Here is a 25353-nt window from a genome sequence, read left to right on the forward strand (position 1 = left end):
AGAAGCTGCAGGCTGTGGTCTGAACCAGGGTGCTACAGGAAGGACTCAACCTTTAGTACAATTGAGCCATCAGGGCTCTCCATTGAGCACTTTCTCCTCCAATTTGTATATTGTGAGCTGCTGTAACAAGTGAATTTCCCCAGTGTGAGATCAATACAGTCTCTTATCTTAGAACTCCTGGGAAACTGGGCGACACCCATTTTATGCAGAGTTCTTGAGCTTCTGTGGTCCTAATGGAAAGCCATTCTGATATAAATATATATTTAATTTAATCACAAGAAATGCTGATAAAGTGAAACATAATGTGAAATCAGTAATATAGCTATGTTTAGTGGCCTCCAGGGCAAAAGAATAGCTGCTGGCCTCTAATTCCCTCTTCTATCCCCTCCAGTGTGTACAGTATTTCTCTAAGTTTTTATGTGTCGTACTTTAGTTCAACACATTTGTTACAAAATGTACATCGGGTTATGAAGGAACTAGAACAGTGTTTCTCAAATGTTTTCCTCCAGGTACTATCTCAAAAAATATTAGGCTCTTGAAGTACCACCATTATAACTGACATTAACGTGCAGCAGCGTAAGCCGACCCAGCTACTGACCATATAAGAAAAAGGCAGGTTTATTTCTAATACGTTCATTTATTGATGACTGTTAATTGACCAGAGTTAAGTGGGTGGAAAAGGGGTTCTACTGATCTGTACTTCTATTTCCAATTTGGACCAATGGTTGAGTTTTTGAAGCATTCATTAATTTTTACCATTTACAACAGCTTGTAACTAATCATAGATGTATGTGCATGCTAAGCACTACGTGCATTAAAATGTCTACAATAAGGCTGACATTGAAACAAAGGGAATGCAAAACATACAGTATGTTAAATTACATTCCTGAGTTTCATTCGAGATTGTCATATTTTGATAGAATATGATCAATATCAATTTTTAAAAGTAATTCCTATACTAAAGTATCACTATACAGTTTGAGAACCAGTCAATTAGAACATAGTGATGGTGAGTTTCATATCAGTTAATCACTTTCTTTTAACGGAGCATATTCCCAAACAAAATTACTAATCAAATTTTCATAACTTAACTGTGACAAAGTTTATTGGAACCAAGTCCCGAGGTTGAGCCTCGTGTGCAAATATGTACATGTACAAATAAATATATCAGAATACTTTACAAGTAATTTGTACACATCAGGAACACTAATAGAAACCACTTGAAATGTGATGAAATAGAATTTTTTTAAAATAAAGATACAAGGACACTTTCACTTTTTTACACTTTCAAAATTAAACTTGTGATAATATCAGCTCATTGTGTAATGATATATTTAATTTAGCAAAGAGCACCTAAAATGCCACTTCACTGCAACTTTAGCAAACTTAGTTTTAAGAAAAAAAGTCACTTACACAAGTCGGAAAGAAAAGGGCTTTATATTCATATCCACATTTATTTTATTAGAAAGTGTTACATACATGTTCGTCAACACCTGTCCACTGCATCCCAACACTGATTTATTATAAACTGAGGTGAAAAATAACTAAACATATTCCTCAAGAATTTGTCCACTAAGGAAATGTTTTTTTTTTTCAGTCACATTTTCACACAAATGAAAAGGCCTTGCCATTCGCTACTGACCATTTCTAACAATCTGAAAATCTGTACATTTATCTTGGTGGACTACAGTATATACACTTAATGAATTAACATGATAGGTGTTATATGAATGCTTTCATAGCAGAAGTCTTAAAAAAAGAAGAAGAAAGAAAACAGCCCACTGTGATCTTGTGCACTGTTCAAGCTGGATTTCATCTTAACGCTAGTTTCTTTAAGTCTTTAGTTTGGCAACTTAAAACATAAAAAAACAAACAGAACAAAAATACTACTATCATTTTTAAAGAAAAGAAAATACTGGTACACAGTTTGTGAAAGTACAATATAATCTGCCATAGCGATGTTAAAAATGTGCTCGGTAAAACTAACTTCCAAGAAGCAGTTTGCTGTTGTTGGTGTCTGATGGGAAGAGGTCAGGCAGGGTGGTGGTGCAGACAGGTCTCCCCAGGACCACCACAGGTCTGAGGTACTGAAGCTGCTTAATGGCCAGGTCCCCACACCCAGCCAGGGCTTTGTCCAAGATGGACTTCAAGTTTTGCACCGATGTGAAGTCTCCAGTCATCGCGTGGGGCTTCAGCAGTGGGGAATGAGTGCGCCTGCTGCGGGTGTGAGAGATTCCCAGCTGGTTGTTCTCCTTAACGGAACAACTCCGTCTGAAAGAGTCTCGCCGTTTCACCGGCCCTGTGTTGTTCTTGTCATTAGGTGTCGTCTCTTGTATAAATCTCAGGAATGAGGACTCAAAGCCGATAGGCTTATAGGTGGCTATGTCAAAAGGGCGTGGAGAAGGGCTACAAGGCTGAGAGTCTTTCAAGTTTGACGGCTGTTCAGACAGTTCATTTTTGCGTTTCAGTGGCTGGCGAACGGGAGGAGTCGGGGATGACCCGTTCAACATTTTACCACCATCCTTCGTGCTCGATATGTCTTGGAAGCCCTCCTCAGTAGTAAAGCGCAGCGAGCATGGCGGCGAGAGGTCAACAGTGACAGGACGAAGAAGAGGTTTGATTTGATCTAAGCTTAATCTCTCCTCCTGTTTCTGATTGTTCGATGTTGCTGCAGCCGAGTCTTCAGCGTGCCCCCCGGTGCTCGGTTCACCGTAAAGCACCTCGTCTGCACCAACAAGGACACCATTTCTCTCAACAGGTGGTGGATCCTCCTCTTCCTCTTCTGGGAATCCCAGTGAATCATGATTTTCCTCATCCTGTGTGTCTGTCTTGATCGACTGTAAGCTCATGGGCGCTGGCTGCCCCCCTGTGTTTTCTGGCTCTGCCTGATACTCCAATTTGCGAACCCCGTTAGGAGTACATGCTCCTGTCGCTGTTGGCCTGGCTGACTTCCTCTGAATCAGCTCCTCGAGCTGCTCAGCGTTAAAAACAAGCTTATCTTCGTTCTTAAACAGATCTTCTCGGCGCATGCGGTGAACTTTCAGGTAGTGACGGTGCAAACTTCCCATGTACGTGACGACAGAATCACAGTCCTGAACCATGCACGGGTAGGCCACACGCAGACAGCGGTCTTGACACATCTGTAGTGCTTCTTCATGAGATCTGAAGACAAAACGACTGTAAGAGTTTCTTCTTGGGTTTTTTTCTACTGACACTGGCTTCTCCTCAACTTTTACCATTTCCTCTGACTGGGGCGGCACTTCGGGTTCTGGATTGGATCTCTCAATACTTGTGGTGGTGGTGGTGGTGGTGGTGGTGGAACCGGGTTCTTCTTTCTGAGGACTCTGTGGTGCAACAATAAGCTTCTTTTGGCAACCAGTAATTGACTTTTTGTGAGTGCTCTGTAGACGTACCACCAATGAATCATAGTACTCATAGTGACTATAAAGTGTATGTTTTTTAAGTGCATCGTCGTGGCTGAACACTCTTGTACAGCCTTCGTACTTGCATCTTATTAGCTCTGGTGGTTGTGAGTGGTAATCACGAGTGTGACGCACCAGGCTGCTTTTAAGGTGGTAGGAAGCGCTACAGTTGGCAAAGTGACATTTGTATTGGGGCTGAGGTTCGTCAGAGTTCGGGAGAGGCCTTTTCTTGGCAGGCTCTTTTCTGACTTCTGGACTGTGATGTGCGTCAAAATCTTTCTCCAACAAGAGCTGCGAGCGATTGTAATGATGTACCAACTGTAGGTGGCGCACAAGGCCTCCCTGGGTGGAAAAAGCTGCATCACAGTTTTTTGCTACACAATGAAAGGGTTTACTGAATTTATCCAATATATAGCAGAGATTACTTTTGGCTACCAAACGTCTTGTGGTTCTGACTTGTTGGGTCCTATCCTCGCCTTCTCCCTTCTCCTCACTGTCTTCCTCCCTACTCTCTGGTTCATCCTCGCCTTCCTCTTCTGATGGAGAATGATTGTCAAAGTTTTGTGCATTTTCAGAGTTTTTTTTCTTATGTTGGTGTTGCACGTTGGGGATCTCTTTCTTCCTCACTTTTAGACCGTGGTTGACCATCTGCTGAGGTGTCTGCTCTGAGGGGTCTTTGTTTCCTTCATACCTTACAGATGCACAGCTTATTTTGCCCACTAAAGTCTCACTCAGGTTATGAACCTGAACATAGTGAGCCCTCAACACGTGTTTTTCTCTGTGACTCTTGGAACAAAGATGGCACACATAAGGCTTAAAAGATGTGGTTTTCAAAGAGGTCAACCTTTTGGCCTGTTCAACAGTACGGCCGTGTCTGGTGTTATAGTGTCGCAGTAAGCTGTAACTCTGTGCAGTCCTAAAGCTACAACCTTTCATCGCACAAATATACGGCTTAGCAGTGGCTAATGACTCAACGCAGGCCTGGTCATCAGCTGCCGATGCTTCTTCAGCTTTGACTTCCACAGGAGGATGTGGAGGTCTCTTCTGAAGTAATACAATAGGAGGCTTGGCCAGGATCGCCTGATGGAGAGAGATTTGTGATGCATTAGACTCTGGGTTTGACTGAGGGGGCTCACTTGGTACACTGTGAGGCGATGAAGAATTCAAGTCCAGTTTGCTGAGCCCAATAAGAATTTCTTTCAGAGCGTCATTATTCGTTTGAAGGCTTGAAGAGTTTGTTTCATTGTTTTTGGGTTGAGTGGTGGATGATTTTCTTTCATTGCCAGAGTCTGCGGGTTGAGATGGAGTCGGGTGCTCATTTTTTCCCTTTTCTTCATGGTCTGGCTCAGTTTCAGGCTTTACCCCTTTGGACTTTGAGCCCCGCTCTTTGTCGTGCTTGTGTTCTTTGTTCTCCAGTTTAAGGTGCTCTGGGTGGGCACATTTCAGATGTCTTTGGACATCTCTGGCTCTGGAGAAAGTCATGCCACACTTCTCAAAGCCACAGGTGAACTTGCTTCCATCAAAACACACTGCCACCAAGGTCATTGTTGCTTTGGACTCCTTGTTCTCAGATGCTGGCAAAGAAGATGCACAACTTACTGAGGGAGAGTTTAAGACTTCATCTACAACTTCTTCTGTATCAGCTGACTTACTAGGAGAGGGTGTCACTTCAGTAATGGTCTTAAAAAGTTTCCGCTTTGCCTTCCTCTGTGCCTCAAAGTCTTCTTCAGAGAAGGTGATGTTGTGTGTGGATAAGTGCTTTATGAATTCCTTTTTGGATAAATAATATTTTGTACATTCAGCGCTAGAACATGTAAATGCTGCATCTCTGAAATGCTGTGCTTCATGGTGATAGATCTGTCCCAAGTCGGAGTAAGTGACGTAACAGCCTTTGAGCTCACACTGGTAATTCAATTGATAGCCATGAATCTGTTTGTGTGTGACAAGTTCATTGGAAGTACTAAACTGAGCACCACAACCTATAACCACACATGAGTAAGGCCGGTCACCATAATGAACTCTTCGATGTTTGCGGTGATGGTAAGCGGAGACAAAATGGCGTCTACAGAAAACACACTTCTCTCGCTTGTCTCTCATCTGATGAAAATGTTTCACATTCTCATCGCCTTTGTGCTCCGACTTTAAATGGACATATAAGTACTTGGAATGTTTAAAAATCCGAGTGCACCCGGTTCCTGGACACTGATACTCGTCCCGGTTCTGCAGCTTGAAGTGTTGGTCGATGTACTCAAATGTCACATGCTCGTCATCGTCGACATGCTTCTCTTTCACGATTTTGGCTTGTTGCACGATGTGGTGCAGCACGTCTGGATCATGCGTGGATTTGTAATACAGCATTAAGGAGGGGTCGATGGTGATCTCCCCTGGTTCAATATCGTCATCCTCTTCAGTCTGTTTCTGCACATCGTTTACGTTGTTTTGTTGTGTTTCACTCGGAATATGTTCTTTCATGTGAGGAACGAGATCCTTCCTGCTCTTGAATTTTTCTAAGCACACGGGGCAGGGGTGGCAGTTGTCCTTTGCATGTCTTTTCGAGTGGTGAATGATTTGACTGTCTATGACCGTCCTCTTGCAAATCTTACAGGAGAACTTGTGTTTCTTAGTCTCGGATTCCCCTTGGCTTTCTCTTAAGTTAGAAGACGGCTTTGTATCCTGCTGCTCATGACTGTCAAGACTTCCATTTATCCTGTTTTGCTCGGACTCTACTTTCACTGTGATTTCCTGTGCCACGGGTTGATTAACCGCCTCTTGTTTGACTACCACCTCCTCCTCTTCTCCTTCTGACTCCGGCACTAACCCTAAAAGGGAGCTGCAGTGATACTTTAGAGTTTTCCAGTCCCAGAATTCGGGGTCAAAAGGCCAGTAAGCTTTCAGTGCTAGTAGCAACTCGCAGCGTAGCGAGTTGGGAATAACCTCGTTTTCCTGGTCATACTTTTGGTCTGGGCGTAAGTAAAGCTCCTCAAGGCACCCAAAGACCTCCTGGCAGGGGCCAAGCAGGAACTCTGTGAGTAGGCAGGCTCGCAACACTTCAAGGTCGTCTGGAAGAAGGCAGGACACAGTCTTACAGACAGAGATCCTCGTTTCTGAGTCATCGTGCTTTGGAAGTTGAAGGGCTTTGACACACAGTTCTACTGAGGCAGGTACCCCCATTTCCTCCGCCTGAAAGAGAGTGGTATATTATTAGCATAACAAAACCCACATTTCCTTCAAAATCACACACTGTTTTACATTCATCACATTCTGAAACAGGGATGACTTCACTTTCTCAGCTCAGGACTCGTGAGTAGTCAATTTGCCTTATCAAAGAGTAACTCCACACAAGAGACTAACAGCAGCTGTACTGTAGCACTCTATTGGATCAAAGGGCACACAATAAATCTCAAACACGGCTGTGATCAGGTGTGGTCCATTCGCAGGTGTGGTGTAGTTGTTTTATTGAAGTGTCAAGTTACATCACAGCGACACAGCTTATAGAAAAAGCATGTTGTCGCCACTAGATGACAGAGCAAGGCAGATTATTACACTGGGCGGAGGTGGTTGGACTCAACATTTAAAAAAAGAGGAGAAGGAAATGATTTAAAAGTTCATAATTGAGCAGGGTTCCCATGCAATGCCAATAACCCTTTATAATGACTTTCAAGAGAAGATCTGGGTCAATTAAACAAAAGTGTGTTTATGAGTAAGACATGACAATGGTCAACATTAAACATTAACCATATGAGCGGCTCTTTGAAGAAACAACCAGCAGCTGCAAAACTGGAGCTCTCATTTAACTCGCCATCACTCCTGAGTAATCAGCCAACTGCAGGATAATACTCTATAGAGAGCTTGTTTTAACGTAACTGGAGTTAACAAAATGTGTCTGAACGTCAATGCAGAACATAGTGCCAATATTTTATCATCATTCCTGTTCAAACATAGACAAACATACACAATGACTGTTGTTGATGTTGTTGTTTCCTCCACAATGGCATCGTTTGTTTGTTTTACCCATTGTCAGACTAATTTGCATGGCAGTTCATATGTGGTCAAGATGCAAACAGGGAATGCTTGCTAGGAAAGCTTTTTGTTTCTGACTCTCCCTACTAGTACCTGAAACTGGTTAAAAACAAGTCTCCTCTAAGCAATGCAGTGACTCAGTATTTAAAAAAGAAAGAAGACAGTATGTCTGTTGGGCTCACCTCCGTCTGAATGACACGGACCAGGTAAAGCAAATGGTGGACCGTTTTGGCAATGGCACCTAGCTGAAGGCATCTCTCTAGAAGAGACATCAACGAGGGGTCGATCCTCCTCTGAAGCTTACTCCACAAAAGAGTCAACTCCCTTTGAATGACAAAAGCATAAGAAAATTAAGGATTTTTCTCATTTTGACTGATTCTCTGATGAAAAAGCCCGAAAAAACAAAAAAAACCCCACAGGAAACAGATGTGAGATTTTTAATCATCCAGGCTGTAAATGTAAATAAAATACATGAACATTAACCACAAACTGGAACTACTCACCAGGAACAGTAAAGGCTCTGCTGCTGAAGCTGCTGTGTGAGGAAAGTTGTGCACAAGATGAAGGCCGTGTTCTCCTCCCCCTCTGTCTCCAAATTACATGTGATCTCCAGCACGTCCTTACAGTCAAGTCTGGATATCTGTTCAGGGAGTAAATACAATGTTGAAAGTTCAGAAACGTGTGATGCAGTTTAACATTATAGTTGGAAATCACATATAAATATAATACCAAAAATATTTCTCAATAATGTCAATTAGAGATGCACCAAAATGATATGGGGGAAACTGGTGTTGCTACTGCTGATACTGTCCTTATTATCTGGATCGAGTATAGATCGTGGTGTGAACCATCCTCATTAAATGAAGTTACATTCATGCAGGCATGACAAGCTAGCAACTGTTTCACCTTCAGCCCTCCTCAAACCACATACATACATCACATTAACATTACATTTATTAGTTCTGTATAATAGTCCACTATGTGAATCACATCGTCAATTTGAACCTGTAGCATATTTAAGGCCTCAGCACCCTTTTTTCTGCCTTGATCACTTGGACCTCGTGATATTCATTTTGTTAAGAATGGCGGGATGAAGAGGGACAGACAAACAGGATGTGTGAGTAAGTAAGTAAGGTTATGAAACTGAAAGATACCAGTTCCATGTGGGGAGCGGTGAGCTGAACATCATGAACATCAGCACTCATCAGTTATTCTTTATTCTAACAGAAGGCCTCTCACAAACTTCAGTGCAACAACTGCACGTAAACTAATGTGAATGTGTTTCCCCTTTATGCAAAAAAAATAAAAAGCACATTGCAAAATGTCTCAATATTTTAGGCGTTAGGAAAGGTTGTGTGAACAACTCTGAATGAATGATCATTCCAAACTAGACACTGAAGTTTTTAAACTTACTGCACACAGACAGGATATTAAAGAGTACTTAAATATAGACACTTAATCGCTTGAGTCACTGAAACTAACTGTCAGAAAACAATGTGGTGAAACGCATTACAGATAATATTCTGTGTCTCAATCTAAAGACGCAGTTTAAAAAAAATGTATTCACAGTCCGTTTTACCGAGTCCCTGAAGACTTAAGATCTTCTGAGTCTTCAAACTGAATGTCAGGAAGCTCGATTTGCATGTGAATTTCAGGCTCTATTTCTGGAGACGTTGCACATAAACTGTATAAATAGCCATCTTTTTTTCATATTTATTATTAAATAAGAAAAACTAAAGTTTGACTTGCAAATATGCAATATATGGGGGGGGGTTACTGTCACTCATCTGGAGACCGCAGCCTGCTAAAATATCCTATTGGTTTGGAAACTTGTCATGTAAAAACTTTTCCATATGTTTGTTGATGCCAAGTTCAAAACAGTGTCAACATAAATACTAGTGACAATTAAAAAAGGAGGTACAGTAAGACTGTACTAAAAGAGCATCATGCCAACAATCAACAATAGAACAAAGAGCTGTCATACCTCCATGATGGCTTCTTCATTGGGAAGTAGGTGACAGAGCAAAGAGACGCAAGTCTGACGAAAGGTAGCCTGGTTGGAGATGAAGCTGCATTCAGTGCAAGCTTTGGCCAGCACCACCGCCTTGGCCACTTCGCCCATCTTCTCCAGGTGCTTCACCCGCATCTCCATGAAGCCTTCGCCCTCCAAGCTGATGTATGCATCAACTAGAATTCAGAGTAAATCTGCTTACCAAACAAAGCCACCACGACACGGCCGATGTGACGATCAGCGCTAAAAGGAATGAGCAGTCACGTTGGAATGAAATAACTTAAGATGAGTTTGCTAGTTTCTGACCTTCTTCTGTGTTGGTGGGCTGGCCGGTGAGAAGAGAAGTGAGGACAGGGTTGCTCCACGCGCCTCCCTCTCCTGTGATCTGGAGTAAAGCTTGGAGGTCTGTGCTGCCGTACTGTAACAATGTATCATGGGCACTCTGCAACATGCACACAAAAAATGTTAAATCTGAACATAACTTAAAATGTTTGTTCAGTATCTTGACAATTAGATAAAAATAAACCCCCATGAATAAAAATATTTTCCTGCACAGAGGCGGCAGTGCTGCTTCTCCACGGCTGTCATGTGATAAAGTCGTACGTTTTAAAAATGATCTTCTAAAAAGGCCATTTGTTCACATTATTACACCACTGAATTTAATTTACTGGTCCAAGTAAAAATATATATATCTACTCTCCTACATTCTCTCTCACACACACACACCCAACAATAACATGTTCTTGTCAACTTTGATGACTCAACTTAATTTTCTTGTCAACTTTGATGACTCAAGCCATCACCACTTTCTTCATACATTTTGAAAACAGCAACCCAGCAATCAGCAAACAAAAATGTTGAGAAACAAGATGTTCTACCTGAACTGAGTGGTGAAATTGAAGCCAGGCCTCATACGGGATTTCATTCTCAGGCACTGACAGCAACAGTTCAAAACAGCTCCTGCAAGAAAGTAGAAACAACAACAAGATGACAATGATTTCTGTAAATTCTGACAATTCTGAAAAGTTTTAGTCCTAACAAAAAAAGAAAAGAAAGAAAAACTAGAAAACAGAGGCACTGCAAGCTCAGCTACACACAAGTACTGTGACATTACCAACATTTCAGACGGTACAACAAAATTAAGCCGTGCACAATGCGTAGACTTGGCAATTAATCGGAAGACATTGTGGAGTGAATTCCTGCAGACGGGCTGTCATTTGCAGCGTGAAGCCTTTACGAAGCGTCTAATCCAAAGTAACAACCAATCACTGTCAGTTACAGTGTGCTTGTGTCTTTTATGTGGGTTTATTCACAACAGAATCATGTTGATAAAATGTTAACATTTCAAGCAGTCTGTAACACATCCATGTCACATATGATGAGTGCGTGATCAACAGAAACAAATAAAAAGGACACTCACTTCACTTGATTAAAAAAACCCATCTGCATTTAGGTTTCACAACGTACCCCAAAGTGAAACCTTGTTGTGTTGTTCAGATCTATTTATAGTATTACTTATTTTGTTACATGCAAGAGATGTGAGACTATTTTTACCTTGATATTCTATTTCTGCAGATAAATGCCTGAAAGGGTTCCTGGCGATTTAATTTATTGAATAACTGTTACTAGTATTTAGAAAAGGCACTGTTCATTGTTAATAAGCAGTGTTAGTGCCCTACACGCGCCATTGTGTGGACAAAGTCAGCCTCAGACTACATTTTGTAAGCTTTTGATTAGATTCAAGCCTGGAAAACATCCATGGTGAAGCAACTGACCATGACCCAATATTTGTCGAGATAGTAGCAGTAAAGTTCAGCTGGCTCGCTGCCTGTTGAACCTCTCAAACCTTGTGAACAACCATTTTGACCAGATGGAAAAAAAAACGGAGGCATGATATTTCCCCTCAAATGTATTCAGAATCTGAGTTTTGTGGATAGTTTGGGAGAAACCTGACATTTCCAGGACGGCCACCCAGCTCGTTGTGCATTCATCCAGCCATGTATATGGATGGTGCATTTTGATGTCTGAAGATGAATACAGCCTACGTGAAAGGTCCGAAGCAGCTGAACTAAGACTACATTAGACAAACTAGAAATTGCTGGCTTGTGTTGCCTTCATAAATAATTTAAGAAGCTGATCTTTTCACCTTAAATCCATATAGGGATCAACAAAAAGTGCTCCGCAAGACAAACTGCCAAATCCAAACGCAGTACTCACAAAGCTAGTCTCTTCAAAACAAGTGCCACTCTGTCAGACTCTGCGGTGAGGTGGGATCGGGCCGCAGCGAAACAGTTTATGGACAGACAGTAGACCTCCAGAAGAGGCAGACCATGCTCCATGGAGTTCCTGCTCCCAGCATAGTGCATCAGCGCCTGTAAGCACACAACGATAATGCAACATGTAAAGAGAAGATACAGTTATGAACAAAGACTGACACTTAAAACCGTGATTGGAGGAGGGGATCAGTTGAGAGACAGTCGTCTGGATGAACAGGGGTTTTCCACCTGGGGAAATACCGGTCTATACCTGATTGATCCCAGCTGACACTCTGTCAGGTGTGAGATGCTCCTGATTGGGTCTGAGGGGACTTGACTGTACGGCATATGACAACCCTGAACCTTTGATGGTGAGCCGACATGCACTTAAACAAAAAAAAAAAAACACTACCTCAAGTAGGGACATGTACTGTGACATCTTTTCACTTTTTCATAATTTCACTTTTAATATTTTATGTTTAAGGCGATGCTTTCACAGAAATATGTATTTGTAATGAGCGCACGTTTAATTCCCTTCGATTACTCAATGAAAATTTAAAGAAAAAAAGTGATAATTTCTCTGAATTATACCAACATAAAATTAAAAAAAAATATATATTTATTATTAGAACAAGAAAATAAAAACAGGTGTCTGATATTCATCCTTTATAGTAAACAGACAGCCCGGTGTGGTCTTCACTGTCAACTGTCACCAGGTGTAGGAGTCAACAGGAGTGTGTCTAAACCAGTGTGACATCTGTATGTAGCTACACACTTTAAATCATCATCACTATCAACATCCCAGGAGTCCCATTTACCAGACAGCAGGAACGTTGGGTGGCTGGCGTCTACAGAGCCAACCAAATTAATTCCCCTCAGTCTAAATATACGACACCCTCTCAAAAGGAAGCCAAGAATAAGGTCTCAACCCTGGAGAGCCATATCAGTGTGCTAATTACATCCAGGCTACTTCCGACTCGAGCGGAGAATAAATACAACGCGGGATTTTCATTGTTGTTTAATGTCAGCTGGAATAAAACAAGAGTGAGACAGATTTTAGGAGGAGGAACGTTCGCACACGTCGGTTACTTTCATTATACATGAGGATGCCACTATGCAAACACAAAGTGAGTGAGCTGGCTAATGAATTACTACAATCAACTTTGGCTGGTGACCAAGTTTAACTGACTGGAAGCACCTCTCTCTGAATGGAAAACATGTACTTTGGCTTAAAACTGTGATAATGAAAGTGAGAGCTGAACAAGGCGGGAAGGCCAAGGGAGTTCCCAGCTTTAGTTTCCTCATGCAAATATTTAAAATTTGTTAAAAAACAAACAGAAAAAAAACACAAATCTATAACAATTCAAATAAGAGTGCACCTCCATTGTTAATGAGAGAATAATCACAACATGGCAGATCCTCAACATCCCTTCGATTTGACACTGCAACAAAAGCTAAACAAAATCTGATAGAAGCGACTTCTTTTAAAATAATATAAAATACGATTTCTGGGTCGCTCTAAGCCACAAATATGTGGTCAATCTGGATAAACATAACCGCGATGCCGCCCCGCCCCACACACACATGCAATTTTTTTTTTTTGCATGATGTGCAAACTGTGACACTGTCATGTGCACGCAAATATCTGCTAGGTTTCCTGTTTTAAGCTTTTTTAAAATAAAATAAAATAAAATAAGACGAAGTAGCTTAAATGAGTGATATCACTCAAAGTAAAAAAAAAAAAAAGGGGGGAGCTCACTGTATCAACTTGAACCAGCAACAACATATCACTCATATGTCAGTGTGCATTATAATTAGCCAGATGGTGATAAATTAAACTGTTTGGGTGTTTAAAAAAAATAAAATCATACGCATAGGTGAATGTGAAAAAAAAAAAAACACGCACAGTGTAATCGCTCCCTGGTTGTGCACCACCACTCTGAACTTGTCCCAGGGAGCTAGCGGGCCAGCAGGCGTAGCTTGCGGGGCTGCGAGAAAAACAATCCTGGGTGAAGCTAACGGCCGGCTAACGGCTGGCTAACGGCCGGCTAACCCCCGGCTAACGGCAGGCTAACGGCCAGCTAACGGCCGGCTAACGGCTGGCTAACGGCTGGCTTCGATGTTTGCATGTACACATTACCTGACAGAAGTTGTCGCAGTACTCCGTGGAGGATGCTATGGACATTTCTTGCTGCCTGAGCACGTCTTCAAAGGCTCTCAGTGTGGCCAGTAAGGTTTCCATCGCAACCAGAGTGTCCTCGGCCGTATCCAGGGCCCGGTCGCTCCATTCGTGCTCTGGTTCGACATTATTCTCCGCCATCTTCGCTCTCCGCCACGGCGCGTATGCAGTGCAGTCTGACGCCGCCTTCATGTGCTGTCGGAATATTTAAACACATCGGTTCAACTTCACCGGAGACTGAGAGGAGGAGGAGGAGGAGGAGGAGCGGGGTGCTCTGTGGAAATGTGTGTGTTAAGTTTGTTGGTTTTATTATATAGTAGGTTGTTGTTACTTTAAATCTATTTATTTCTATATTTTCTGCAGGTATTTATATGCAAATAAGCTAAATTATGCCTAAAAATGTGGCATAGTTTTTAAATTTTCATGCCTTTTTCATATCACACTGTTTCATAACAACTTAAATTCAGTTGCATGCCTCATTATATACAATCTATTCTTATTTATTATCAAAACACAGCGCCATCGAGGTGACTTTTAAAACTACGAAGTGTGCACCAACGTAACATGTCACGTAGCCTGCGTATAACTTCCCTGCTGGGTCCACTTATCAGTAAAATAACACTACACCGAACAAACGTGCTATTTATAGTGAGCAAACATGATTCAACTGCTGCATTTGATGCTTTTTCACTTAATATGTATATGTATTATATTATAAAAGAGATAGAGATTGGTTTATTAAAGAAACATGCAGAATATAGGCGTATTTGTGTTACTTGTTGGGTTAATTATTAATGGTACTCACAGTTCATATCTCCATTACAGTTTATAGTTAGTTGATGATTTGCTGCTGCTGCTGTGCATCTGTGTCTCTCTATCTCTATCACAGGTTCCACTGCTACTGTAATCATTTTATCATTCATTGTAATTCATTGTCATTTTATCAGTCATTGTAATTGTACAATCTGTTTGTGTTGATTTGTCCTGTAAACGTGACATCTATTGCACGTCTGTCTGTCCTGGGAGAGGGATCCCTCCTCTGTGGCTCTTCCTGAGGTTTCTTCCACCTTTTTTCACTGTTAAAATGTGACTTTGGGCTATACAAATAAAATGAAATTTGATATAGGGATTGTACCATGACAGGCTCGTCTTATCTTGTCTGTAAAGTGGTGGTATTTGGTGCCACCTACAGGTGTATCTTTAACTTTTCTCTGACCCGGATGTAAACTGCATCCTTCTCGGTCACACGTGTGTAAGGTAAGCAAAGCTAAAGCTGATACGCGAAGGTTGTTTTTTTAGTAGAAAATCCGCTTTATGACTGACTGTCTTGATCCGAGGGTTTCTGATGAGCACATATTTTAATTAAAAAGATTAATTTGGCGGCACAAATCAGCCAGTTTAGTTTTTTTTAAGACTTCTACGTTGGTCGACATCTGGAGCTTCTGTTTTCTATTTACTCGACAGTCACATAAGAAAGTATTCAGCAGATTTTAAAGGTACATATCGCCAATGTGACGTGTAATGATTAATCCGACAAGTAATCTATTACATCTGTCTATCTGGCTTTTAGTGGCCTTGAACAAGATTTTATTTGTATCTCTCAAACACTCCTAGTGCAGTCAACAAATCACACACACCGTTAATAACTGAACAAACACACACAGAGACACACATCAGATCAATGTACTTTATTTAAGAGTTGAGAGAAGCTACAAACTGTAAGACTGTGTGAAAAGTAAACACAAATTGTTCTGCGGGATATTTTTGTGCAAGAAAAAAATAAACTAGTTTTTATCAAACTAGATTCTGTTTGGATTTGTCAGATTTTTCTCATCATGTCTTTCACACATTAACTGAATATTTACTGAAGACTACAATGGCAGTTCATCTTCTGACACCTTGGCATCTAAATTAAGATATTAAAATGGTACCGTCTGACAAATAAGAGCGAGGATAGGCTAAATACCAAAGCACGATGAAGCAGGACAATTAAACATACATAATTCCATATTTTCATGAGGAAGTGGCTTTGAGGCATCCTACTAGGTAAGGCGAGTAGGTCAGTCTGTAGGCAATGAACCAAAAGGGGTGGCCGGTTCAAGTCCAGCATGGACCAAAATACGGAGGGTGGACTGGTAGGTGGAGAGGTGCCAGTTCACCTTGCGGGCACTGCTGAGTTGCCCATGAGCAAGGTACTGAACACCTAACTGCTAACACCCATCACTCCACCGTCCCTTCACTTGCATGTGTCTTCATTTTCTTTAATTAATACCAAAAATGTACGAGCTTATGAAATTAGTTAATTGCATGAGTATCACAGTCAATGCGTAAGAGTTGGAAGCTCCTGTGCGAATCATTCAACTTAACACCACTTAACGTAGATATCAACCGTGTGTTTAAGTCAGCAGCCGGCCCTGCATGTATTCATTTAATGCAGTTTGACTTGTTTGATCCAGTCCTCTAGGATCCACCATGGGCAAGTCCAAACAAACAGGAAACCACAAGAGTGACAAGAAGAAGCACATCGCAAAGACATGGAAGACAAAGCGCAAAACCAAAGACCTGGACCAGATCCACTCAGACATGAAGCCTGAGACCGCAAACAAGCTCCTACATCAGGAGGTGGACTACGATGTGACAGGATGTGCACAACACTACTGCTTACATTGCGCGTAAGTTTGTGGATATAACAGAAAATTAGGCTCTCCATTGGTTATTTGCAACTCAAACAATTGCTCTTATTAATAATAATTGTGTCTGGCAGGCTGTGTTGAAGGCTTTTTATGCAAAATAGATCTTGATGATTTCTCTTTTATGTCTTGCAGGAGATATTTTGTGGATATGAGATCCATGAAGGAGCACTTCAAGAGCAAAGTGCACAAAAGACGGTAAGGCACCTTATCTCATAGAAGACATCTGTGTTTTATATACTTGCATTTTTTCAAGTGGCATGTCTGTCCCCTATAACTATTTCATGGTCGTAGTTTCAGAGCTTACCGCTTCTTTTTTCTTCGTGCAGGTTGAAGCAGCTCAGAGAGGAGCCCTACACCCAGGCAGAGGCAGAGAGGGCAGCAGGTATGGGCTCCTACATCCCTCCAAAAAAAGTTGAAGTGAAGACCCAGCCTGTGGAAGAGAACATGGACTGAGAGCTTCTCACTTCTAACCCATGGACTGATACACACAATAACAGAAGCATTAACAAAATGGATCATGCTTCAGTTATTCCTCATCACAAATGTTAAATATTTTTTGTGACACTTCAAGCCTGGCTGTGGCCAGAATCAGGAAAGCCTTACCTTTAATGCTGGGTAATGTAATGCAACATGTACCTATGTAAATATTGAGTATGTGTAGAACTGTGTGGAATGCTAATAAACTAAAACATACAGTGGATTAAGCAAGATTGCATCAATGTGATATTACACAGCGTGGATAGAGCAGCAGCAGTTTCCCAACCTGAGGGTGACAGCTTAAATGATCTGAAAGACAACGTTCATGACTTTGTTATTCATGTTTTCATTCACTGGAAGTTAATACATAGTGAAATACTGAACAGGTTTGGTTCGTTTCTGCTCATGGAGCTTTTTAGGTCAGGCAGAATCTAATGTTTACTGTTGATCCACTGTGTTCGCTTGATTCCAGGGCTGTAGTACGTTTTATATCTACAGCAACCCGGAGCGTCGACATGGGCAGTGTGCAGGATCAGACCGGATTATACAAGACAAAACACAAACAATTACAAAAGTAGAAACACACAGAGTGTTTTGTATTTTAATTGGGCATGTTTCCCTAATCTTTGATGACATAGCATGGTCATTTTATGATTTAGTACGGCAAATATCTTGCATATTGTTCCTTTTAAGATGAAATTACATTTTTCCCTTTTCCACTTCATTGTTCATTTGAATTGAGGAAACATGTCCACGGTGATGTTTTGCATTTAAATAATGTAAATCAAACAAGAATCAAAAGTAAAGGAATCTGCTTTGGTGAATTGGTGGACAACAATAATAGACATAGTACAATAAAAATATAAAGATGAAAGTATTGCAAATCAAGAAGCAAAAATAAACAACATTAAAAATAAAAAGACAGCATGTGCAATAGTTATTTAAATGAAAGAGCAGTACAGGAACGTGCAAACATTGTCCAGGGAATGTGTTCACAGTATGAAGTATAACAAATGTTCATGTAACACAGGGTATAAACTTGGGTGGGGATCCTGGGTCTATTAGTGATGAGGCCAGCTATTGTGGCGTGAGTTTTTGGTCCTGATGGTTTGCATGAAAAACAAGAAGCTAGAAACACTGTTTGGTTGAGTGTACACACATCCTGAAATGAGGGGCCAAGTCACACATGGACTCATATCAGAAAAGTTGGGAACAATGAGGTTAGAGAGACTGTGCTTTAGTTGGAGGCCATGGATTCATATCTTGGTACAGGCAATATTTAACCATATAAACTTAAGGTGCTATTGATTCAATGATTTCTCTGGCAGTGTAATACCACATATCCAGATAATGACATCCTCCCAGTGTGTATCAATGTGGGGTTCTTTTGCATAACAAGTATTTATGAATGAAGTTATTGCGAGTTTGAGATTATACCACAGACATTTCTATTGTGCAGTCCAGCAGAAACACTTCCTCTGGCAGACATGAAGTTACAAAAACTGTAATGACTGTCTTCTTTGGCAGACAAACATGTAATTGCAGCTTGTTAGCAGACATTCCTGGGATGAACGAGACAGCCCTGCTCCTTTAAATGGGACTACTGTTCCAGCGCTTCGGCTAAGCTGGAGAGGATGGAGACAAACTTCCGGTCAACACTTTTAAAAAATAAAAACATCAACGGTGAACTAGCTAGATTTAGATTATCTATATGTATTTTATGATTCGGTCATAATTTGTAAACTAATAAAAAAATAAAAAAACATTTAAGTGAAGAAGCGATACCGAGTGTGGACTTGGTTGGTTACCGCAAACAAACGATTTAATAACATCCCGCAAAGAAAAGTAGACACCCGTGAGATCACTTTTAAGACATTTAAGCAGGTGGGTGACATGTCAGGAATAACGTCTTGACTTTTCTCCCACGATATCTGCATGTAACAGACCAAATCATGGATTAACGTACGGATATTATATATACGAGTGCTTTTATTTTGACACCACAAACGCAGCACATCCGGTTTCCTCCTAGGTTTTATAAAGGCTCGCTTGACGCGCTCCGGTCCAGATGGTTGTGGGCTTGATGTGGAGGAATAAGAAATCTAGCTAACGTTTCACAGCTGCTGCCAGCGAGTGTGACGGCCGGAAAAGACGCGCGGTCCCCGGCTTGGAAGATAACAGAACAGCCGGGACACTTTAAGGAGGGGAGAAACTTTACACTAACCGTTTTTTGGAGGTGGTGGGGGACGTTATCCGACGGCAATGCCCTCGTCTAAATAGCTGTCGTGGAGGTCGAGGATGGCCGCAGACGTGGATAAAAAACCCACCGAGGATGGGAGCAGAATTACGCCGCAGAGTGAGCACCGGAGCCCGGGCTCTGGATCCTGGATCTCCAAGGCGCTGTGGACTCTACTTGTAGTCGGTGCCGTGCCTCTTCTCGCCTTTGGGATCAAGTATTACCAAGATGCCCAGCTCCTGAAACGTCATGTGAGATCCACATCTGTTATAACGTTATCTATGGCTCATAATTAAACATTTAAACACTTAAAATTTAAATATGCATTATGTCATGTAACACTCAGAAAATGCAAATTCACTATAAATTAATGTCTTAATTCAAAGTTTGCACTGAACTACTGCTACATTTCTTTTTATAATATATAATGACTGTATGGACGTTTTGATGTGTGTTATTTCTCAGACAGCAAGTCACCACATCTGCAGTTTTCTTTTTCCACCCCTTGGTGTTTTATTAGGGGGGCTGGATCTGTGCCACAGCTGCTAAAACTCAACCCTCCTGTTTTAATCCACGTTTGTTTGGCCACAGAGGGTCTCCCAAGTTGTTCTCTTGTACCTCCTCCCCCCCTTCTCCCTCCATTGTACAGGCGCTAGTAGGCACGCATCTGTCTGGGGAAAAAAAAAAAAGGTGGTCTGACTCCAACACACATGCGAGGAATCTGTGGCCTCTGGGCTGATCTTTGTCCAAACTGGACTGCTCGAACGCAGAAAAGACCAAATACTTCAGTAGAAGATCATGCATCAACAGTGTCCCCCACAAAATATTTGTGTTTTTATGTGATGAGACAGCTCACTGTCCTAGTTCAGATGCCACATTGAAATCCCTGAAGCGTGTCATGATGACAGTAAAGATCACTCTAACGCTCCTGTCCCTCCATTAGGAGGAGAGTATCCGGACTCTGGGTGCCGAGGGGCTTTTTCTCTTCTCCTCCTTGGACACTGACCACGACCTTTATCTCAGTCCGGAGGAGTTTAAACCCATTGCAGAGAAACTCACAGGTAAGACACTTTATCTCTCTTGTCAAATGTCCCATTTAATCAATGCCTGCCTCTTCCCCTCACACTAAAAACCCTGCATTGGCCTTGGCAGGAATTACACCCCCGGTGGACTTTGAGGAGGAAGTGACCCATGATCCCAATGGAGAGACTTTAATCTTGGAGGCCAAAATGCAGCCGCTGCTGCTGGACTCCATGACAAAGAGCAAGGATGGTTTCCTTGGGGTAAGATGAGGCCAAACTATTGTTGATTTATTGTCCTGTTTGTCTTGACTACTGCTTGATAAATCACAGAAGAGGCTGCGACAAGGGTTTTAAGTTCAGTCACACATTCACAGCGATTTCTCAAAAGTTCATGCACTTTTATTATCATTATCCATCACAGCAAAATACTGTGAATTAATTAGATTTCACTCAAAATGTGTAGAGAATAGATTTATAATCATCTCAGACTGATTCACTTGAAGCAAACAATTGGCTCATAGTAAGCGGACTCCCTCTTGCTCTTGCAGGTGTCTCACAGCTCTCTGAATGGTCTGCGCTCCTGGAAGAGCCCAGCAGTGCCTTCGTCTTCCTTCTCCGCCAGCCAGTTCAGGGCGTTCCTGCCCCCAAAGAACAAGGTCGACGTGGGAGACACGTGGTGGGTGATTCCCAGCGAGCTCAACATCTTCACCGGGTACCTGCCCAACAATCGGTACCACCCGCCGTCGCCGAAGGGCAACAAAGAGGTATCCTTTAAAAACTCATCACCGTTTAGAGTCACATTAGGTTGAGTGATAACCAGACTGTATATTAATGGATGTTCTTCTCTCGCTGCAGGTTCTCATCCACTCCTTGTTGAATATGTTCCACCCTCGGCCCTTCATCAAATCACGTTTTGCTCCTCAGGGCACAGTCGCCTGCATTCGTGCCAGCAACGACTTTTATTATGACATCGTCTTCAGGTGAGGAGCAATTCAGGAGGAGACGTAAAACAGCATAGTGGTGCCTTGACAGTCCGTATGCTTCACATTAGTGCTGACTAATATTCAGAACATGCTATAAATATTAATGGTGACGTCCTCCTTGGCAGGCAGCCATTGATTTCAGTTTAAAATCAGCATGCAGAGACCGATTCACCCCAGCGAGTCTACCTTACTTTTTTGTGCTAATGCAGTACCTCACATGAATCTACGGATTCAGTCAGCCGCTGAAGAGCAACGTTGTTAATGCGAGAAACCACGAAACACATACTTTGCATTGCATGTTTGTTTGTTTTAGACTGTTGTTATGACATCTCGCGGTGCTTTTACCATCAGATGTGCAGAGGTTGAAGAGTTTTCAAAACAGCCTCCCACATGACTGTAATGTAACATCAGCGAATATAAATATGTCTGTTTAGAAACTGACGAATCTCAAAGTTTAAAGTCTGCTGACTCGTTCTCTTCACCTCTGCAGGATTCACGCAGAATTCCAGCTCAACGATGTTCCAGACTTTCCCTTCTGGTTCACCCCGGGCCAGTTCACTGGCAACATCATTCTGTCTAAAGATGCGTCTCACGTCCGACATTTCCAACTCTACGTCCCCAATGACAGGTACGTCCTCACACTCTCTCCACTCAGCACACTGTCGTCAGCTACTGCAGTTGTTCATGTTAAATGTCCCGTCCTGTCTCAGGTCTCTGAATGTGGACATGGAGTGGCTGTATGGGGCCAGTGAGAGCAGCAACATGGAGGTGGACATCGGATACCTGCCACAGGTACAGCTGTGGCTCTGTTACTTTATAGATGTGATACTGCAGCACCTCCTGTTCACATCTTAGTGTAGCTATATGATGGAGAAGTGCCAGAAATATGTTAAAGATCACAGAATAATTCCTTTTAAGTTTTGTTTGCTCGAGCATGTCATGTTTTCTCACGAAACATTTCCTTGTTTTTGTGTCTACAGTTAGAGCTGCAGTCCACAGGCCCATCCACTCCCTCCGTCATCATGGATGAGGAGGGCAATATCATCGACAGCCGAGACGCCAGCCGCGAGCCGATCCAGTTCGTCTTTGAGGACATCCACTGGACCTCAGAGCTCAGTCGGCAAGAAGCCACTCGCCGGCTGGATGTCACTTTCTACCCCTTCAAGAGGGTAAATGTCAACAAAGCATTTATTCAACACGCTGTTGCTTTATCACAGCCGTTTCATTGTTCTCCTCGTGCTCCCTCCCAGGTGTCCTACCTGCCTTTTTCAGAGGCCTTTGAACGAGCTGAAGCAGAAAATAAACTGGTGCATTCCATTCTGCTTTGGGGAGCATTAGACGACCAGTCCTGCTGAGGTAAAATCATCGATCAAAGTCTTGCCTGCTGTTACTGAGAGCTGAGAGAAGATTTAAAACACAAGGCTAGAAATTGGCTGCATCCAAAAAATGGGATAGAAACAGGTTTATGTACGAGAGTCTGGAAAAAAACAGTTTAGTACTTTATTCTTCAGTCAGTAGAGACAGCTTACCATTAGAAGTACCTTAAATCAGTTTTATATATATTTATTACAGGGGTAGATGAGCTGAATTCTGGAATATTTTTATGTTTTGTGTAATAAAGCTGTGCTTTTATTGAAAAGTGAAGCCACAGTCAACTTCCAGGCCACCTGAGCAAAGATATTTTAAAGTGGCTCTATTTAACTTTGAAAAGAAAGTAACAAATTCTTTCTTTTACAAGTGAACAGATGATTTTCGTAAGAAATAAAACATACCCTTTGTTTAGTTCAGTACACTTTTTGTTTAGCTGCTGCAGCCTCATGTGGTCTGGTATGACCAGTAGCCTGTGGTAGCTCATGTTATGTCCCACTTTTAAAAGCAAAACCATTCAGTCCATGACATAAACCGTTGTGAATTGCATATTTTTGGTGTATCTTTCTGTTGCACCTCTGTAGGTTCGGGGCGAACTCTCCGGGAGACCGTCCTGGAAAGTTCGCCCGTGCTGGCCCTGCTCAACCAGAGCTTCATAAGCAGCTGGTCTCTGGTCAAAGAGCTGGAGAACATGCAGGTGAGCTGTCAGGACAGTAAAGCTTTATACTCACATTTACTTTAATCATTTTCAAATCTAAAGTGTGTCACACTTAATATTTCTTCCCTGAAACAGGCTGATGAGCAGAACCGCAAGTTGAGCGAAAAGGCTCGATTACACCTGGAGAGTTACAACTTCCCTGTGGAGATGATGGTGGCCCTGCCTAATGGAACTATTGTAAATATTTTACTCTTCTGTCAGCCTACGATTTATGAGACTTCCACAAGAGTCCACAAATCATGCACTCCTGTTAATATCCGTATTAAGGCAATTAATTAAAGCACAAGGCTGAAATTGGTTAAATTCACCTTTTGAAGAAAATTCTGGGGATAAAACATTTTTAATCTCTGTTAGACTTACAGTATTTCATGTCGTCCCACTGTTTTACAATCTGTCACAGTCTTAATTATAATCATTAAACCCCGGTCTTTGTTTGGCTTTAGGTCCACCACATCAATGCCAACTACTTCCTGGACCAGACGTCCATGAAACCAGAGGAGGAAGGAGCAACTTTCAGCTTCTCCGGTGGGTTTGAGGACCCTTCCACATCCACTTATATCAGCTTCCTGAAGGAAGGCTTGGAGAAAGCCAAGGAGTATCTGGCACAGTAATATGTGTGTGGAGGAAACGATAGTCATTCCTCTGGAATTAAAGATAAGCAAACCCCTCCAACGATTAAGTAGAGAAGCTTTCTCATCGGTGTTGGCAGCTGAAAACTTTCTTGCCTTCTATCCTCTTTCCTACTATTTATTTCGGTGTCTGTCTTGGTCAGAAAATTTTCTATACGGTATTTGTATTTTGACAAACAGTCCACAGAAATGTACTACAGGGAAATATTGCTTCTTTTAATGAGATACAAATGCTTTGCACACTGAGCAGCAGCAGGTACGTAAACACATCTAGAGCTGCTCTCTCTGCTTTTAGCTGCTGATTAACGTTGACAGATCAAAGCATAAATGCACCATACTGCACCGAAACATGCTATATCTCTCTCTTTTTTTAAAAATAACCTGGTGTTGCATGTGCAATATTTGACTGAGAGTTTTTGTGCTGCCGAGCGTACCCAGAGACGGAGTCGGTGCAGTTGTTGCCTTTTTAGTGTCTCAGCCGTTTGTGAAGACTTTGCCTGAAAGCCCTCTATGGGTTGGGCGACGCCTGATGTTATTGCTGAGGCTGCTGGAGGGAACACCCTTCTCTGACTCATGGGGACGACAGCAGCAGGAAACTCTTTAAACTGGACTGTGGCACATAAAAAAATACATTTTAGTTTTTCTGTATTATGAGTTTGAAACCAAATGTTGAATATTTTGCAGATTTGTGACCACACCAAAGAACATTTGTTTTTAATATGTACGGTGGTCGCATGCAGCTAGAACAGCTGCTGAGCCAAAAAAAAAAAAAACCTGATAGGTCGGTCGCCACTTGGTTCATATTCATGCATTATGTGTTATTATGTGGCCATGTGGTCATATGTTTGCAAATATGTTTGATTCCTGAGAAGCACATGATACCGTGTACTGTTGTTATCCTCTTTTAGGCTCCAGTCAGAGTAATGTGTTAGTTAGACAAGAGGAAATCTTTGAGGTTTTAAGAAACAAAAGTGACAATCTGGACCTACTATTGGATATTTCTTGCACAATATGTCTCTTTTTCTTTTCTTTTTACCTTTTCCTGTCATATAAGAAGTTTCATCTTCCAGTTTGTTTTTACTGTGAAATGCAAAAACACAGGGGTCAAGAATAGTGATTTTTTTAAAAGTAACGGTAAAATTTGAGATTACAACGACTGAATGCAACCCTGGAAACATCCGACCATCCTTTTTCTGTAACCACTTATCCTCCTCAGGGTCGGGGGAGGGGGGGCTGGAGTCGATCCCAGCTGACACTGGGTGAGGCCGGGTGCGCTCTGGATAAGTCGGCAGTTCATAACATAGAAACAAACACCCAATCACACTCAACACCTACAAGCA

The 25353-nt window shown here is 41.9% G+C and overlaps 3 protein-coding genes across 4 annotated transcripts; 2 read left to right on the forward strand and 1 right to left on the reverse strand.

The window, feature by feature from the left end:
• Window positions 1-1386: 1386 nt before the first annotated feature.
• rlf (RLF zinc finger) lies at window positions 1387-14120 on the reverse strand. Its single transcript, XM_027274775.1, has 8 exons — window positions 13849-14120; window positions 11671-11825; window positions 10332-10413; window positions 9760-9895; window positions 9427-9629; window positions 7946-8082; window positions 7625-7766; window positions 1387-6602 (listed from the first exon to the last, which is right to left on the reverse strand). The coding sequence occupies exons 1-8, from the start codon at window positions 14077-14079 to the stop codon at window positions 1983-1985; spliced, it is 5706 nt and encodes a 1901-aa protein (XP_027130576.1). The 5' UTR covers window positions 14080-14120; the 3' UTR covers window positions 1387-1982.
• Window positions 14121-15056: 936 nt separating this feature from the next.
• znf593 (zinc finger protein 593) lies at window positions 15057-17288 on the forward strand. 2 transcript variants are annotated; one of them, XM_027274533.1, is made up of 4 exons: window positions 15057-15144; window positions 16344-16559; window positions 16713-16775; window positions 16907-17288. In XM_027274533.1, the coding sequence occupies exons 2-4, from the start codon at window positions 16360-16362 to the stop codon at window positions 17031-17033; spliced, it is 390 nt and encodes a 129-aa protein (XP_027130334.1). In that variant the 5' UTR covers window positions 15057-15144; window positions 16344-16359; the 3' UTR covers window positions 17034-17288. The 2 variants fall into 2 exon arrangements, with proteins under 2 accessions (XP_027130334.1, XP_027130333.1); XM_027274532.1 differs by lacking the exon at window positions 15057-15144 and adding an exon at window positions 15151-15383 and having other exon boundaries at window positions 16907-17048.
• Window positions 17289-19097: 1809 nt separating this feature from the next.
• Window positions 19098-25188, forward strand: selenon (selenoprotein N). The gene is made up of 12 exons (XM_019279061.2): window positions 19098-19544; window positions 20237-20354; window positions 20446-20576; window positions 20864-21079; window positions 21171-21295; window positions 21789-21926; window positions 22009-22090; window positions 22279-22467; window positions 22549-22654; window positions 23251-23363; window positions 23460-23561; window positions 23828-25188. The coding sequence occupies exons 1-12, from the start codon at window positions 19356-19358 to the stop codon at window positions 23993-23995; spliced, it is 1677 nt and encodes a 558-aa protein (XP_019134606.1). The 5' UTR covers window positions 19098-19355; the 3' UTR covers window positions 23996-25188.
• The last annotated feature ends 165 nt before the right edge of the window (window positions 25189-25353 follow it).

This window comes from Larimichthys crocea, chromosome XXIV, assembly GCF_000972845.2.
Source record: "Larimichthys crocea isolate SSNF chromosome XXIV, L_crocea_2.0, whole genome shotgun sequence".
NCBI classification, from domain to species: Eukaryota; Metazoa; Chordata; class Actinopteri; family Sciaenidae; genus Larimichthys; species Larimichthys crocea.

Excerpts from the sequence above, each read along its gene's own strand:
- rlf (XM_027274775.1), bottom strand. The coding sequence starts at position 14,079 with ATGAAGGCGGCGTCAGACTGCACTGCATACGCGCCGTGGCGGAGAGCG. Across the intron at positions 9,896-10,331 it reads AATTTCACCACTCAGTTCAG|AGTGCCCATGATACATTGTT; the intron begins GTAGAACATCTT and ends TGCATGTTGCAG. Across the intron at positions 9,630-9,759 it reads GCCCACCAACACAGAAGAAG|TTGATGCATACATCAGCTTG; the intron begins GTCAGAAACTAG and ends TCTGAATTCTAG.
- znf593 (XM_027274533.1), top strand. The coding sequence starts at position 16,360 with ATGGGCAAGTCCAAACAAACAGGAAACCACAAGAGTGACAAGAAGAAG. Across the intron at positions 16,560-16,712 it reads CACTACTGCTTACATTGCGC|GAGATATTTTGTGGATATGA; the intron begins GTAAGTTTGTGG and ends TATGTCTTGCAG. Across the intron at positions 16,776-16,906 it reads AGCAAAGTGCACAAAAGACG|GTTGAAGCAGCTCAGAGAGG; the intron begins GTAAGGCACCTT and ends TTCTTCGTGCAG.